The 14,621-nt window shown below is 42.6% G+C and overlaps 1 protein-coding gene across 1 annotated transcript in view; it reads left to right on the top strand.

The window, feature by feature from the left end:
* Positions 1 to 580: 580 nt before the first annotated feature.
* Positions 581 to 14,621, top strand: part of ANO6 (anoctamin 6) — a gene marked incomplete at its 5' end in the record, with an annotated part of 36,241 nt that continues 22,200 nt past the window's right edge. The window contains 6 exons of the mRNA XM_009698694.1: positions 581 to 709; positions 9,823 to 9,888; positions 11,535 to 11,813; positions 12,171 to 12,284; positions 14,090 to 14,209; positions 14,611 to 14,621. The exon at positions 14,611 to 14,621 is cut by the window's right edge and continues 147 nt beyond it. Of these exons, the coding sequence (XP_009696996.1) occupies positions 581 to 709; positions 9,823 to 9,888; positions 11,535 to 11,813; positions 12,171 to 12,284; positions 14,090 to 14,209; positions 14,611 to 14,621 (719 nt within the window). The remainder of the gene's footprint in view (positions 710 to 9,822; positions 9,889 to 11,534; positions 11,814 to 12,170; positions 12,285 to 14,089; positions 14,210 to 14,610) is intronic.

Below are 14,621 nucleotides of genomic sequence, written 5' to 3'. Positions count from 1 at the left end.
CACTTGGCCTTGTTGGACTTCAGGAGGTTTGCACATGTTCTTTGTTCTCTGGGTAATGGTGGGTTTGGGTATTAGCAAGCATGAAACCACTGCTTTTTTTTTTTTTTTTTTTTTTTTTTTTTTGTTGTTGACAATTGCAGACATACTTCTGGCAGGTAAGGGGAAGATGGAAATGCACTAATTCTGGTACCCCCAGCAGGCAACAACATGCCTTGTAGACAGCCTATCTAACAGTATATCCATGATGGCATACAAATTACTTGACAGATGCATTATTTGATAGTGGTGGCACATCCCAATGCTCCTCTCATTGCCGAAAGCTAATATACTGTCTTTAAAGAACAAAATTAGGTCAAAGTTCTGTTGATTTTATGTCATGCAGAGACCTGCCAAACTCTTCTGGTTCTGTTTTTTTTCCTCCATTCTACTCCATGATACTTTTCTTGTCATTTTGGGCTTCTTGTTATATGAGTCTGGTATGTGTTGAATTTCTCTCTTCGCTGAAATACTGTGTAACAGGAAGCAAGTGAGGAACTGGCAGTGAAGGTCTTCCTATTAACCTATGCAACTTGCCTTCCAGGTGGATTTTGATGATAAGCCTGACTCCTTGTTCTTCAGCGATGGGCAGCGAAGAATTGACTTTGTTTTGGTGTATGAAGATGAAAGCAAAAAAATGACTCATAAGAGGAGTGATCGTAAAAAGCAAAAGGTAGGTTATTTTCCATATAAATCTGAGTAATTTGTTGGGTATTAGAGCAGTGGACAGAAAGGACAGTACCCTCACCCGGAACGGCAATTGCCTTGCCCTGTCCTCAGACTGCTCTTGGGAGCTGGGAGATTGAAGCCCATCAAACTGAGCAGGGAAGAGGGGTGAGCTCAAGCCAGCAGATTGCTGTGTAAATGGGCAGAGCACTGCCCGTCGTGTCTGTCCGCATGCAGTAGGTGATCGCAGAGCATCCTGCTGGGAGGGAACCCTTCGGAATATGTGAGCAGAAAAATGGTGGCGTCAGGTTCCTGTTAGAATTAGACACCAAAGTCTTCAGACTAGGGCAATTTTCTGTACCTACAGCGATTGAATTAGGTTGCCAGTGGACTTTGGTATTAAAATCAGGGTATTCAGAGGAACTCGTAGAAGGAGGCAGCCGACCAGGTCCTCCAGATAACAGTTATGAACATAGCTGTTGACATTCTGCCCAATAAAGTACCTAAGTTGTTTATGGGAAATAATTGTACATCACTTTGCCACCAGAATTTCTCCCTGTACCACTCCTTCCCTTGACACTTCAACAGCTTGGCCCTCCCTAGGCACCTTGCAAAAAATTTCTGACTCAAGCCAGTGGCTGCTTGATGCTCCTTAGAAAGTATAAACAACAATCATAGAATATTTTTTAATTTATTTCAGTAGTTCTGTCAGTGGACTACATTCATTATGGCACCCAGGGCCACAAAAACAAGCTCAGCCATGTCACTGAGCTATTTTAATTGTGAACTGCCTGAGAAATATCCGCCCAGGGGGTTGTAGTCCCCTTGGCATCTGCACTCTCCCACCCACCCGCTTCCTTCTCTGATTTAGCAACTTTCCATGTTCCAGCAGCAGCCTCTGGTAGAGACAGGCAAGGACAAAGGTATCACTGAAAGCAGCTCATATACAAATAACGATTTGCCATTAGGAAAGAGAAGAGTAGGAGTAAAAAGGGCTGTAGCTAGGTTGCTTGATATTCATTACACAGCGTTGTCATTGGCATTAACGGAGCAGCCATAAGGAATGTCGTTAGTAGGGTTTGAGGGTGTCCTGCAGTGGGTGGATGTTGCATTACACATGATCACAGGATCTGCAATGAAAATTAATTGAAAAAGGTAATTAGAAACAAAAAGCTGCCCCTTTGGAAACAATTGTTTTTATCAATTAACATTTTACATTTATGTTTGTAATATTTGGCCATTGCCCAAATGTACTTAAAAATATAATGAGTATCTTTTCCAAACAGCAATGGAAATTAAATATGAGCAATGAAGTAAAATTTGTAGTGTAGCATTAATGTTAGGACATTAGCCAGAATGAAACCATGAAAAATTACACCAGGAGATCGTGGGTAATGTGCTAGGTGCTTGCAAAAAAAGTTTACTTTCAGAGTTCTCAGTCCTACAGCGATCTGCAGTCACACTGGATCTGTGGTGTGCCAAGGAAGAGGAAGCAGCCTGAGAATGTGAGAACGAGAGTGTATTAGACTAACGATCAGATCAGGTGAAGTTTGAGCGGCTGGGGAGCGGCTCGGTGGAAGAGACCCTCACGGTCTTGGCAGACAGCAAACCGCACCTGTGCCGCCTGGCAGCAACGTGGCCACCAAAGGCTGCATGGACAGAAGTATGGCCAGGAGATTGAGACACGTGATTGGGGTGACCTGGATGGGTCAGAAGGAAGGTGAAAACAGCGGTGATGGTAGTTTTCAGAGCCAGGGTTTCTACAGATGGGGAGAATTTGAAGCCGTAGGGGTACTGTGGAAGGCACAGGCGTGAATTTTGACACTTGGGCACACATACGGTGCTGAAAGGGCAGTAGAAAGCATAGAAAGAGACAAGGATGAAGAAGTGACAGTTACAGAGGACTTCCAAGGAAAAGAACAAAGGATACAAGTGTGATGACACTGAGCTGGAGAACTAAAGAAAAAATCGAAAGTTGACCATGAAACAGAAAACGTTACACATAGGGTAAAGTACCAGGGGGCACTGAAAGGTGGAGGTAGAAGAGGGAGCAAGGAGAGGATTTTGTTCAATGTGTCTGTCACATAAGCTGAAATGAGTCACCTGGTCATAACCAGACCTGTGGTACAACTCAGAAGTACTGGCTCCCTCTCTCTAATGCCTCACATACAGGTGTCATCAGTTTAGACGTGCATTTCCTTTTTCTATTGTTGGATGAAGAGTCTTTTAAAATGTGAACAGATGTAAGCTTTCTAACTTTTTAGGATGGGATGGGTGCAGGTCAGCTCCAAGCACACAAACCCTTCAGTCATCTAAAAGCCAGAGGGGTCCTTCGTCTCACTTGAGCTCACATGCTAAGCAAGTGGAGGAAGCTGTATGTCCTGCAAATCTTCATCCCCTAAGCAAATGCTGCACAGACACTGGCAGCACTGATAACATTCTTCTTCCTGTTCCCCCTCCCGAGCGGGATGCAAGAGCTGCCGCGGGACCTACCTCACACTCGTACTAGGAGTGAAAGGAGAGAAACTGAGAAGTAACGAAGAAATAAATGTAAATAGAATATTTGAAAAGAAGCAACAAAACACATATACCTTATGTCTGAGATGGAAAGGAAGATGATATTTATGGTACAGTTTTGCATGCTTGGAATTCCAGGGAGAGAATTAACATTTTGTCCTACCACAGTTCCCAAAAGGGTGTGGGGATGATGCTGCCCAAGATACATAAAGGCTTCATCATGTTGGCATAAAACCTGCTTGATAGCTTGTCTTTACTGACACCATTGTTTATTTGGTTGTATTTTTTTCTGGGGCAAATGACTTCTACCCTTGTGATGAAATACAACCAAAATGAGGAGTGTTGCCATTTACTGTCAGCTTTAAATACTGCATACATCACTGTCTCTGACCAATGATGAACTGAAAATGCCAAATTTTATAAGCAGTATCTTGTGTAATTCAAGGTGCTTTAAGCCTGAATAGGTTCCTTGCTTATGCTACTCTTCCTTTGACTCCCCTGGCAGTTTTATAGAGCTATTATCCAGAGCTTTATTGTTCATGGAATTTGGGAACTCCAGCTTATTAAAGAATAGCAGTTCCAGTGAAGTCTGTTCTTGTAGGGTGAATTCCTCGCCTCACTGGTGCCAGCAGCAAGGTTTTCACTGGCCACATGCAATGTTGTGGGTCTGAAGGGACCAGGAGTGTAATCACTGGGACAAAATGTGTCTGACGGGCACTGCACCCCACCTGATTGCATCATGTGGAAGTTGGGGCAGAATTTAAATTGTGAGCAGACACTGTAGATCTACATTTCTGAAGTGAAAAGTTTTGGGTGCTGCACTCAGTCGTTTTGTATGACACTGAGTGGAGGACTCCCCAAACACTTACTGAATTTAGTCAGAAGGATTTGAAAATCAGACCTCAAACAAGGTATCCAGTTTACTGGATTCAGAGAAACAGTGCACAGATCCATCTATTCTTCTGCAGCAAAAGAAGAATCAGGTCCTGGGACCATCGTTATAGAATCATAGAATCATAAACTCATTTAGGTTGGAAAAGACCTTTAAGATCATTGAGTCCAACCGCTAACCTAGCACTGCCAACCCCACCACTAAGCCCTTTCCCTAGGCACCACACCTACACGGCTTTCAAATACCTCCAGGGATGGGGACTCCACCACTTCCCTGGGCAGCCTGTTCCATGCTTGACAGCCCTTTGGGTGAAGAAATTCTTCCTAATATCCAATCTAAACCTCCCCTGGTACAACTTGAGGCCATTTCCTCTTGTCCTACCCCTTGTCACTTGCCTCAGTGAAATTATATTTGATTTGAATGGCTTTCTGTCCTTTTTCAGAAGAATTGCATGAGTGTAACTGAGAAAATGGCCTGGCGTTAATTTATATTAATTAGAGGTATTCTTGGGAAAACATCAAACATCTCAGAGGACAGAAGGAAATAACTAAAATCATGGGGGTGATTTGGCTAGAAGGAAAAAAAATATGGGATTCTGAAGCTCTTGGAGATGCGCAGTGGTGCTGTGTTTCCCTCATTTTCACGTGTTTCTGAAGTCTAGTTTAAAGGAGGCAAAGGCAAGCTAATGAAATGACATCCTCATGGAATTTTCTAACATAATTTACAGATCCAAAAGTTAGCAGATAAGGTTCATATATGCAGCTCAACTCCAACTCCAAAGCTTTTTAAGTTGGTATACAATTAATTTTGCTAACACTAGCAAAAATCAAACTGTCAGGAGAAGATTCCAGAAACTGCACCTTGCAAGCAATTGAAATTCCTGCCCAAAGCATGTTTCTTAAACCTACAGTTTAGGTACCCTATTTGTCAGGATAGGTCACCATCAGAATAGAATTAAATATCACCAGTCTTTCCAGGAATGCTCAAAAATGCCAGTTTTATCTGTTGGGGTCCTCAAGGAGCTCATTGTTGAAAGTTAAAGGATCGGCACCAGGAAGGTGAATTCGAAATAAATCAATGCAGAATGTCATTCTAGTCCAACTGCTTCCCCTCAACAGAGATAAACAAAAAGACTGTCAGTAATTTAAGTCGGAATGTGGGCAAAACCTTCATTTCCAGCCGTGAAGTAATCGTGCTTCACAGAAATAGACAGATTTTTTTTTTTCAAATTAAATGAAAACTATAATTCACAGACAATATTACACACATCTTTTTTTTTAAGTACGGTCATACGGAGAACTTCAGCAGGGCTAGAGAAGTGTTCTTCATGAGCAAACAATGAACAGTTCCTGCCTCTAGACTTGTTTAGTTTAGATAACCAACAAAAAAAAAGCTTGGATAACTTTTCAAAACCTAATTGTACTTCTCCCACTGTTCAGCCTGTGTCGTACCTGCGTTGAGAGAGCAATACTTGGGTTTGCAGGAAGACGGGTACCTCGGTGGCATTTTATGCGGTGATTTGGGGCAGTAGAGGCTGGCAGGCTCTGCATGCCTGCGGCGTGCTCAGCCGACCTCCCCGGGGGGTCTGATCAGGGGACGAAAGGGCCCTTTGACAGTGGGAGGAGAGCAACCCCCCTGCCCTGGTCTCTGCTGGATGGGTTGGTCTGGAGGCAGGAACTCACTGAAATAAAACTGTGCTCCTGAGGCACCTCCAACCCGGAATTTTATTTCTTTGCCTAACGGATGGAAAGGAGGATGACAGAAGGATGGGAAGACAAACGGAAGGAGGGAGTTACTCTGAAGTTACTCCATACATGCATAGGGCCAGAAATGGCTCTTTCCAAACAGGGTGGCTAGAAGCCACCGTTGAGAGCAGGGCTAGACCGCAGTATTGCCAGTTCTGTGTGGTCAGGAATCAGGTTTCAGAAAATCACAAGGCTGGCTTGAAATCAGAGGGTATCTCAGAAAATACATATCTGGAGTTCTTTGGGTTTACTTTTTTTGTGTCAGCCTTTATAGCATATTCTGCTTCCCATTTTTATGATTATTTTCAAACCTAAGGGAAAGAAGCTTGCAGAAGCAGAGCTTCTCAATCAGTTAATTTCCTGATGCTGACAGCTGGGACTTTCAGGAGAGCTTCTAAATATCATCGAAGAAACAGAGAATTGGCAGCTAATATTGATGCAGTGATCGTCTCCACTCCCGTTAGCGGATTTCCACGGGGGAGGCTTTGGGCCCCATGCTCTTTCTCTGACTGACTGTGATTTATCTGTTGCCTGTCAGGTCGGGCAGAGGTGGCTATTCTAGCACTCCTTCCTTGTTAGGATTTTTTCCCCTGAAGCCACACAGATATTGTTGCGAGGAACTTTTCTCTTTGCACAAAAGAAACTAAACAAAGATATGAGTTGGTGTTCTTCTGTCACTGTAATCAAAGCAAGTGCTCCCTACCATTTACAAAACAGAGAGAAAAAAACTGCTAGTGGTCTGCTACCAATTTCCAGACCCACAATCTTTTTAGTGTCCTCAGCTTGGCGAGACAGTCACCAGACATTGAAAGCATTATGGTGAAAAAGCAGCTCCCAAGAGCTAAGCCTTCTACATGCCTGTAATACTCGGCATTTACTTACACTATGCTTTCACTTTCTTCAGATTGTATATGATTATGCATCCCGTAGTGTCTTAGTCTATTGGCTAGCCATTCAGTCATCAAAATCTGTGTCAGGTTTAGATCAGCAGCATTACCATGATTACAGTATTGTTATTACAACGTAGCTTTGCAGGTAGCTGAGCAACATGCTAGATACTAAAATAAACTTTGGACAGTCTCCACCTTCCAGCCTAATAAGCTCTCACATCTTTATTCTGTATTCCCCAGTCGGTGCAAAATCACTATAGACTCCTCTGGGTAACAAGTCTAGCTCCTCCATAGATCATCATACGCATAATTCAATCATTTATATAAAATAGCAAAGCCCCTAATTAGTAAAGCCTCCCGGGGGCTTTGTTTCTCGCTACTTGCATTAATGCATTATTAGAAACCTTAATATTGTCAACATTCCTCTAAGATTTTGAGGGCAAAATTAATTTGGGGAACTCCTTGCCATAATAAATTATTAAAATAATCTGAATGGTAAGATTAAAAAAAAAAAATTAGACTTCTACAAATAAGAAATGCCCCGCATCCATCTTTGTATTTAGGAAGAAATGAAAGAGGTATTTAGCCCTCTGCCTTTTTCATTGGCTGAAACAAAGCAGAACTCAGGTTGAAATATTTTCAAGATTCAGTATTAGTCACCTTACAAAGGAGCACATGAATAGGGAAGAAGCAAAGAGGTAGGAGAAGAGTTAATAGTGGAGTAACAAACAACTCTTGAGTTGTGTGCTACATCTATTAATGGTCTGGTAAGGGGACTGAGTTATGATCTAACAAAAATTGCAGAGGAAATCATGTAGTTTACTCAGAACCCAAGATGACTGTGAACCTTTAGCTTTGAAGGAGAACGGAGAGCACCGTTACCTATGAAAAGTTGAAAAATGCAAGGAAATATGTTACTGTAAGGAAAAAACTCACTCACATTTGGGATTCTAAGGTAGCAGTGTTAGTACGAGGAAGAGACTTAGATGTCACAGGAAACAGCTATATTAAGTGTCCTCCTCAAGATTCAGCCACCATCAAAATTCTAGATAACAGAAAGTATTAGATATATACAATATATTATAAATGTGCATATTACATATATATATATACACACAATGAAAAAATATGAAGAGCATTATAGTGTCACCAGTAAAGAAGTGGATTAATGGGACATGGAGAGATACCTGCATGAAGAGTGCTATCAAAGTTTGGGATTGTGATTTTATCCTGAGAAAAGAGAGGAGTAGGGAGAAATGTGAGAAGTATTGATGAAAGAAGAAAACAATTTGAAAGATTTGGCTTTTCCTCTCCCTAACCTGAGAAGAAGGTGATATTCACTGGAATAAAAAGGCAGAAAACCCAAAACAGGTAAAAGAAATATCTTTTAACAAAATACGAAATTAGTCCATCGTGACCATTGCTACATGCAGGTGCTGCAGTTGAGAACTAGTAAAGTATAAATGGGGTAGGCTGTTTATATTATTTTATAATTATTAATTCCAAGACTTGCTGGAGTTTTGGTAAAATAGTTTTTTTCTATTTTGGGGACTTACAACAGTCTTTAAACATTAAAGAATTGGATGAAACTTATGTGGAGATACAGCTGACCTGTTCCTGTGGAACTCCTGAAGATTTTTGCCAAAGCACCTGGGTTTTGCCCCCTAGAGTGAGTGGGTCTTGGGTTTAGTCCTGAAGACCAGTTTCCGTGTACCTATCAAAGTTCCTGAGGTTGTATCTAAAGGGTCATTCCTTGACTCTGGTCCTTCACGGTAGCAGCAGGCCTGGCTCTTAAGCACAGATCTTAAGGCAGTTAGTCTGGCTATAGAGAACCAGGCGGCCGAAACCATTGGACCACTCTTCTTTTAAGTTCCTGCAGTGGTAGGTGCAGAATCCTTTGAGCCCAGGGCATATAAACAACCAAAAAATTGGCCAGTGGCATGAAAGCAATCTGGGAGCAAGAAAGCAGTATCACTGAGCCACTCTGAGAACCTGGCTGCATGGCTAGCCTAGCCTGCTTCAGGACTAAAGCTGTCAGTCCCCGGTGAGTTAATGGCATCTCCTTCTGGCGAACTGCTCACAGAAGCCCCCCCGGCCCCAGCTGCCCCCCTTACCCATGCTGATATTTTGACGTGCAGTCGGTGGGCCAGGGAGAGCTGGCTACCTGTCACTTACCTCAACAAATAGCTCTTTGGGGAACTATCCAGTTGATGCAGAGAGCTTTTAAATTTTATTATTTCACACGAAGTTTCACAATTTCTTATAAATCCCTTATGGAGTTGTGTATTTTGTGTTTTCAGGGGAGAGGAGCTGCTTGTCTCTGTGGGTTTTGGGGGCAGGTCATGTGTGCCAAGAAGCAAATTGAAGATTACAAAGATAGTTCGGATTTTTTGAACCCGCTACTTGCCAAGTGCTGGTAACTGTGAAGTGAAATTAAAATGATCCATGAATGTCATCTTTACTGAGGAAAACTTGTCATGTCCTTCTGGAGACATTGAACGCTCCTAGAATAGCACTGCTGACTTTACAAGTGCTACAGCTCTCAGCTTCTTCCCTCGGGGATGCTTATCCACAGACTAAAACATAGAGGGCCACTACAGTTTGAACCACTGTAAGAACTCATACGATTACTGTGAAAGAAGAATAAAGGTACAGGTTGCTGGAAGGAAAGTGGGATGGAAAGCCCTTAGGATGACGACTTTCGAAAGGGCAGATTAATGGGAGGCTGCCATCAGTACTTCAGTTAGTGACTAAAGGTGAAGGAGGTCACAAGTGGCAGGGGCAGTTGTTCTCAAAACTCAAAATTTGGGGCACATTTTTACCTCTGTAATGTACCAGAAACTAAGAGAGTGAGTTCTCCACAATTGCATTTGAAGGCAATATTGCGTATCGGACAACAAAAACCTGATCGGGATTAGTAGGTAGGACTGTACCTGTCACCACAGTAGCTGCGAGGTGAGCTGTAAAGATAACGACCCAACAATTCTTCGTTTTGGGAGGCAATTTCATTCTTCTGTGCATACATATGGGTGAAATTTGGAACAGAGGTTTTACGGTGTTCAATACCTTTTAACAGAGGAAGAGACAAGTATATGAGTCAAACCTGATAAACAACGGCTTGCAACTTGAAGCAACGAGATCGGTGAGTGCTCTTCTCTGTGCGAAAGGCTGTGTCTGAGAGCAGAGCTGCCCCCGCGGGAATAAGGAAACTGGATATATGAATTTACTGTCACACCTCTCTCCGCTCAGGAGAAAAAGACCCATCCTTTTTCCGTCAGTAGTGTCTCTGTCATCTGCTGTGAAATCTTTTAAACTTTTTCTCTGTTCTTTCCTCTGCAAAATAAAGGATGGGAAGCTGGGAGGTGGAAACAGGGCGTGTTTGCTCAGCGCTTGGGAGATAAAAATTCCTGGCTGTGCTCGGAGGAGCGGTTCTGCCCCTGCTCTGGCTGTGGGGGCACTGGGAAGCCAGCGGGTGCCCGAGGCAGAACGCCCCTGCCAGGAGAGCGGCGCAGGGCTCCTGCACGTCACCCTGCTCCTCGCAAGGCCTGGAACCCTGCAAGTGGTTGTGACTATCACGCTTTGTCTGTTTTGGGCTGCCGTGTCGCCTGCGGGCAGTTCCAGAGCTCTGCGATAACGCACACCGGCTGCCGGAGCTGCTGTCTCTTGCAGGGGGGGTTACAGCCCCTCAGAGCCCCTTTCTGTCCCACCTCGCAGGGCCGCAGTCCAGGTCTCCCCATCCAGGACGATATCTTCCAGTCTAAATTTGTTGTTGTTTGGTAGTCTATAGTGAGCTCCAGAAAAGGCCGCTTCGCCCCTTCCTCCCAAACTAGACTCAGGATCCATGGCATCACGGTGTGTATTTGATTTCTGCGGTCAGGGCTCCTGCTGCACATCCAAGGATGCAATCTGGCTCTTCACGTTCAGAAGAAAGTAAACCGCTTGCTGGAAATCTGACGTGGCCCTCTTGCTGTACTTAACATGTTGCAGTTTTCCATAGTTCTGCCACGATCACGACTGAAAAACTTTTGAAATTGGAAGTTTCCCCAGGCTAGATCAGATATCTGACCGATGTTCCTGAACCAACGAGCTATGTAATGTAATCTCCTGTGGCTGAGACTCCCTAATGCAGGGTGTCGATCGAAGGTCCACAGGCAACGCGTAGACAGGAGACAAGAGTAGCTGTCAGGCTTCCCACTGCATACTGGTGCTGGTTTGGGTGGGCAGCTGGGAGCACATGTGCACCATCCCATCGTTCTTAGCAGTCTCAGCTCATTTCCCTTTCCCTCTCTCTGTTCTTCCTATGAAGCTGGGAATTCATACCGCCCAGGAGCACCCACGGGTGCCCAGCCTGTTTCCATCAAGCCATGTCACCCTGGGGTTGTGCTTCCGCTGCTGGGGAGTCACCGGCAGCTCCAAAGCCACAGCTGCCCTGCCAGGCTACCAGCACAAACACTCCTAATGAACCCCTACGGGGGAAGCGTTGTTAAACCTAAATGGCTTTGTAAAATGCTTTGCAGAGACGTAAACATTAAGCATAAAGGGAACATTTAGCTATCTTCTTTTATATAGCTTTATGTGCCTTTATATGCCTGAGTGTTTCCACCTCATGTCAGTGCTTTTACAGAAGCTAATGGTATATTTGCTAAGACTGACAATGAATGTAACTTTGAGTAGGTCATCTGTGAGCTGTAAAGAGAAAGAAAATTCTGAATAGTTTAAGAAGTGTTATGAAAAGTACTTTGCTTTCATTTTCTTACACATGTATTTTTTAATATTCTTTCATTTCAGGTTTTGGATGAAAAACTTATTTTTGTGAAAGTGCATGCACCTTGGGAAGTGCTGTGCACATATGCCGAGGTTATGCACATCAAATTGCCTCTGCAACCCAATGACCTGAAAATCCGAGACTCAGCTTTCAACTGGTTTAGTGAACTCTTCAGAGTGGATGAAAATATCATCAAACCTGAGCAAGAGTTTTTCACTGCCCCTTTTCAAAAGGAACATCTGTCCAACTTCTATATTCAAGACAAAGACACATTTTTCAATCCTGCAACTAGAAGCCGAATTGTAAGTCCATGGAGTATTTCTAGCATTTAATCTTAAAAAGAACAGTTTCCTTGGATCAAATCAGTGCAATTACCTTCATGAAGGCATCCTGAAAAATTAGAAATATTTGGGATGCAATAGTCCTGTGTTATTTGTGAAACAGCCTGGACAATCCAGAAGGAAAACATTTCTTACATTTGTCCCATTTCTGTTCCACCTGAATTTAAAGGAGAGTTTTGAATGGTTCGTATACCCTGTGCAATTAATTTTGCCTGCACTGCTTACCTTTTCCTAACTCAATTATACCCTGAGACAGGTATAGCTGTATATGATTACTTCCAGGTTGTAAGAGACACAGAAATATTTTATAAATTTCAGGTTCATTTTATTCTGTCCCGTGTGGAATATGCAACCAAAAACAACGTGAAAAAGTTTGGCATTAACAAATTACTGGACACTGGAATCTACAAAGCAGCATTTCCCCTTCATGACGTAAGTCCAGTGCTTGTAACTAAAATATATTTTGAAATAGAGGTCTGAACTATATCTGTGGGGTTTATATCAAAAGATACAAACACTATTGATTGCCTTACTCCTTGACCGGTTATTATAGCCACGTAGTAGAATACAACATAGTTTGGCTAAAGAGATTTTCTTCCAAAGCACTGTTGGTTAAAAATGTAGCTCCATAACTGAAAAACAATATATTTCATTTAGGAGGTGTTAAACTTGTATTCTCTGGAAGATGTAGTTCAGTAAAGTGCCTGGCCTGAGTGACAGTTCCCATGATGCACTGTATCATCAGTTCTAGATCTATTTTAGCATTGTCCCTTTTTTTAGTATTCAATTTTTCAGTATTAAAATTCCTATCAAATATCAACGTTGTTAATAAAGATATAGACTACAAATCTCGTCTTAGGATGCACAACAGTCTTGCACAGTGAGAAACATTCCCACCATTCCCAAACATTGCGACATAGGTGCAGGGAAACTTGGGTTTCTGCAGGAAGGCTCTGTCCGGCCCGTCCAGCACCTTGCAATAACAAGAAATCCAGCTTTTGTAGCTACACTTCTGAAGCTTTTAAATTATCTCATTTAAAGAAGAAAGTTGTACTGAAAATTGTTTTGTGTACGAAGGGTAGCAATAGCACAGAAAAAGAAAATGAAGGAGAAAAAAACCGAGATTTCAGAGTATTTGACTAAGGAAAAACTGTGTGAAGCTGGACGTGGATACAGGAAGCCAAGACTGAGAGTTGATTTTCTGCATTCTGTTATATACCCACCCCGCGACACCTCCTCCCCGTCAGAGCCACCCTCTGTGTCCGAGGTGCCTTCTGTTGGGAAGACTTTGAGAACACGGGAGGGCTGGAATGGTGACTGCTTCAGTTGTTTAGACTCAGCTTAAACTATTCAGTAGGCCTCCAAGGATTTCAAGGAAATCTTTTAGGCAGAATCAAGACAAATCATGTTTCTTGTAAGTAACCCAAAGCTTTACAGGATAGAATTAATATCATTCGTGACTATCCATTTTTAAAGTTTCCTTTTAAAGATTTAAAACCTGCCTTGCAGGCTATTTCTATCATGGCATGGGGAGTTTGGACTCAGTATGACTAGTAATTAATGACTGTCCTTTTATACAATTAAAATTATACATCACAGCTACTCTAAAAATCAAAAGTAGCCTATAGATTTCTACAAATGTCACTTGTCATGTTGCATCACAGATACAGAATGGAAAATTCCCTCAAATAAAATAGGCTATTGAAATAAGTTTCCAAATAACCTAGTAAAAAACAGAAGGATTATCTCCATGTGAACTCTTTTAAATTTAAAACAGAGACTGGATTTATCTCTCAGACTTTCCAACCTTCAATCCAGTACACTATTATTTTGAAGCAAAGCATGTTAGCATGTTGAAGCTAGTCAAAATCCATTTTAATTCAGTCCTGTCTTCTAATTCAAATGGCTCCTTTTCTATTTTGTATTCCTAAGTGCCAAGACACTGACATGTGCTTAGATTGAAGTTCATGATGAGTCCCTGTTATTCTCAGTGACAGATGTAAAGCATTTGCTTTAGCGTTCGCTGCCTTTCTGACCACCTTCTCTCCTGAATCCTGGTGCGCTCCCAGCGCTGCCTCCCTGCTCCTTTCCCTGGCTTGCGGTGAGGCTGGGCTAAAAGGCTTTTCCAGGCTCCAGACTCCCAGCGTAGGGTCTGCGGAGATGGGAGCTGATCGGTGCTGGTTAGATTAATGGTTAGATTAGTGGGATCTTCTTCTCACGCTCTTTCTGTTTTGCAGTCTGGCTTTAGGCACCTGTCAACTGATCCCAGCTGCCCAAGTGAACGCTATCTTCTTTACAGAGAATGGGCTCATCCTAAAAACATTTTCAAACTGCAGCCCCTGGATTTCATCAGGTTGGTGTGACTGAGGCTGGGCTAATGCAGAGGGAACCAGGAATTTACATAACGGGTCTGGTTTGGGGGATGTCAAGGAGACACAGCTCAGTTCTGAGGGCAGGTCCACGCACCTGTATGAGCTCATGCATGGGAGCATACTTTGAGCTTGGTTTCATGATCAGCGAATTCATGAAAAGGCAACCACTTAAAATTTTTCTTTGCAATGTATGATCTTTCTCTTTTTCCTGTTTTTTCCCCTTCCTGTCCTCTTATAAAAGCATAAAACTGGTGATAGAAATACCCAGCTGCAATATTTTGCAATCCCAAAGTTCAAACCAGAGGAATATGACAATATGAGTTGGGACAAAATGTATGAAATGAAGAGCCATTTGAAACAGAAATGAGAATTTATTTGCATTTCAGAAAAAAACTCT

This window comes from Cariama cristata, unplaced genomic scaffold (assembly GCF_000690535.1).
Source record: "Cariama cristata isolate BGI_N322 unplaced genomic scaffold, ASM69053v1 scaffold17654, whole genome shotgun sequence".
Lineage (NCBI taxonomy): Eukaryota > Metazoa > Chordata > Aves > Cariamiformes > Cariamidae > Cariama > Cariama cristata.
This window is presented reverse-complemented; position numbering and strand designations above follow the sequence as displayed.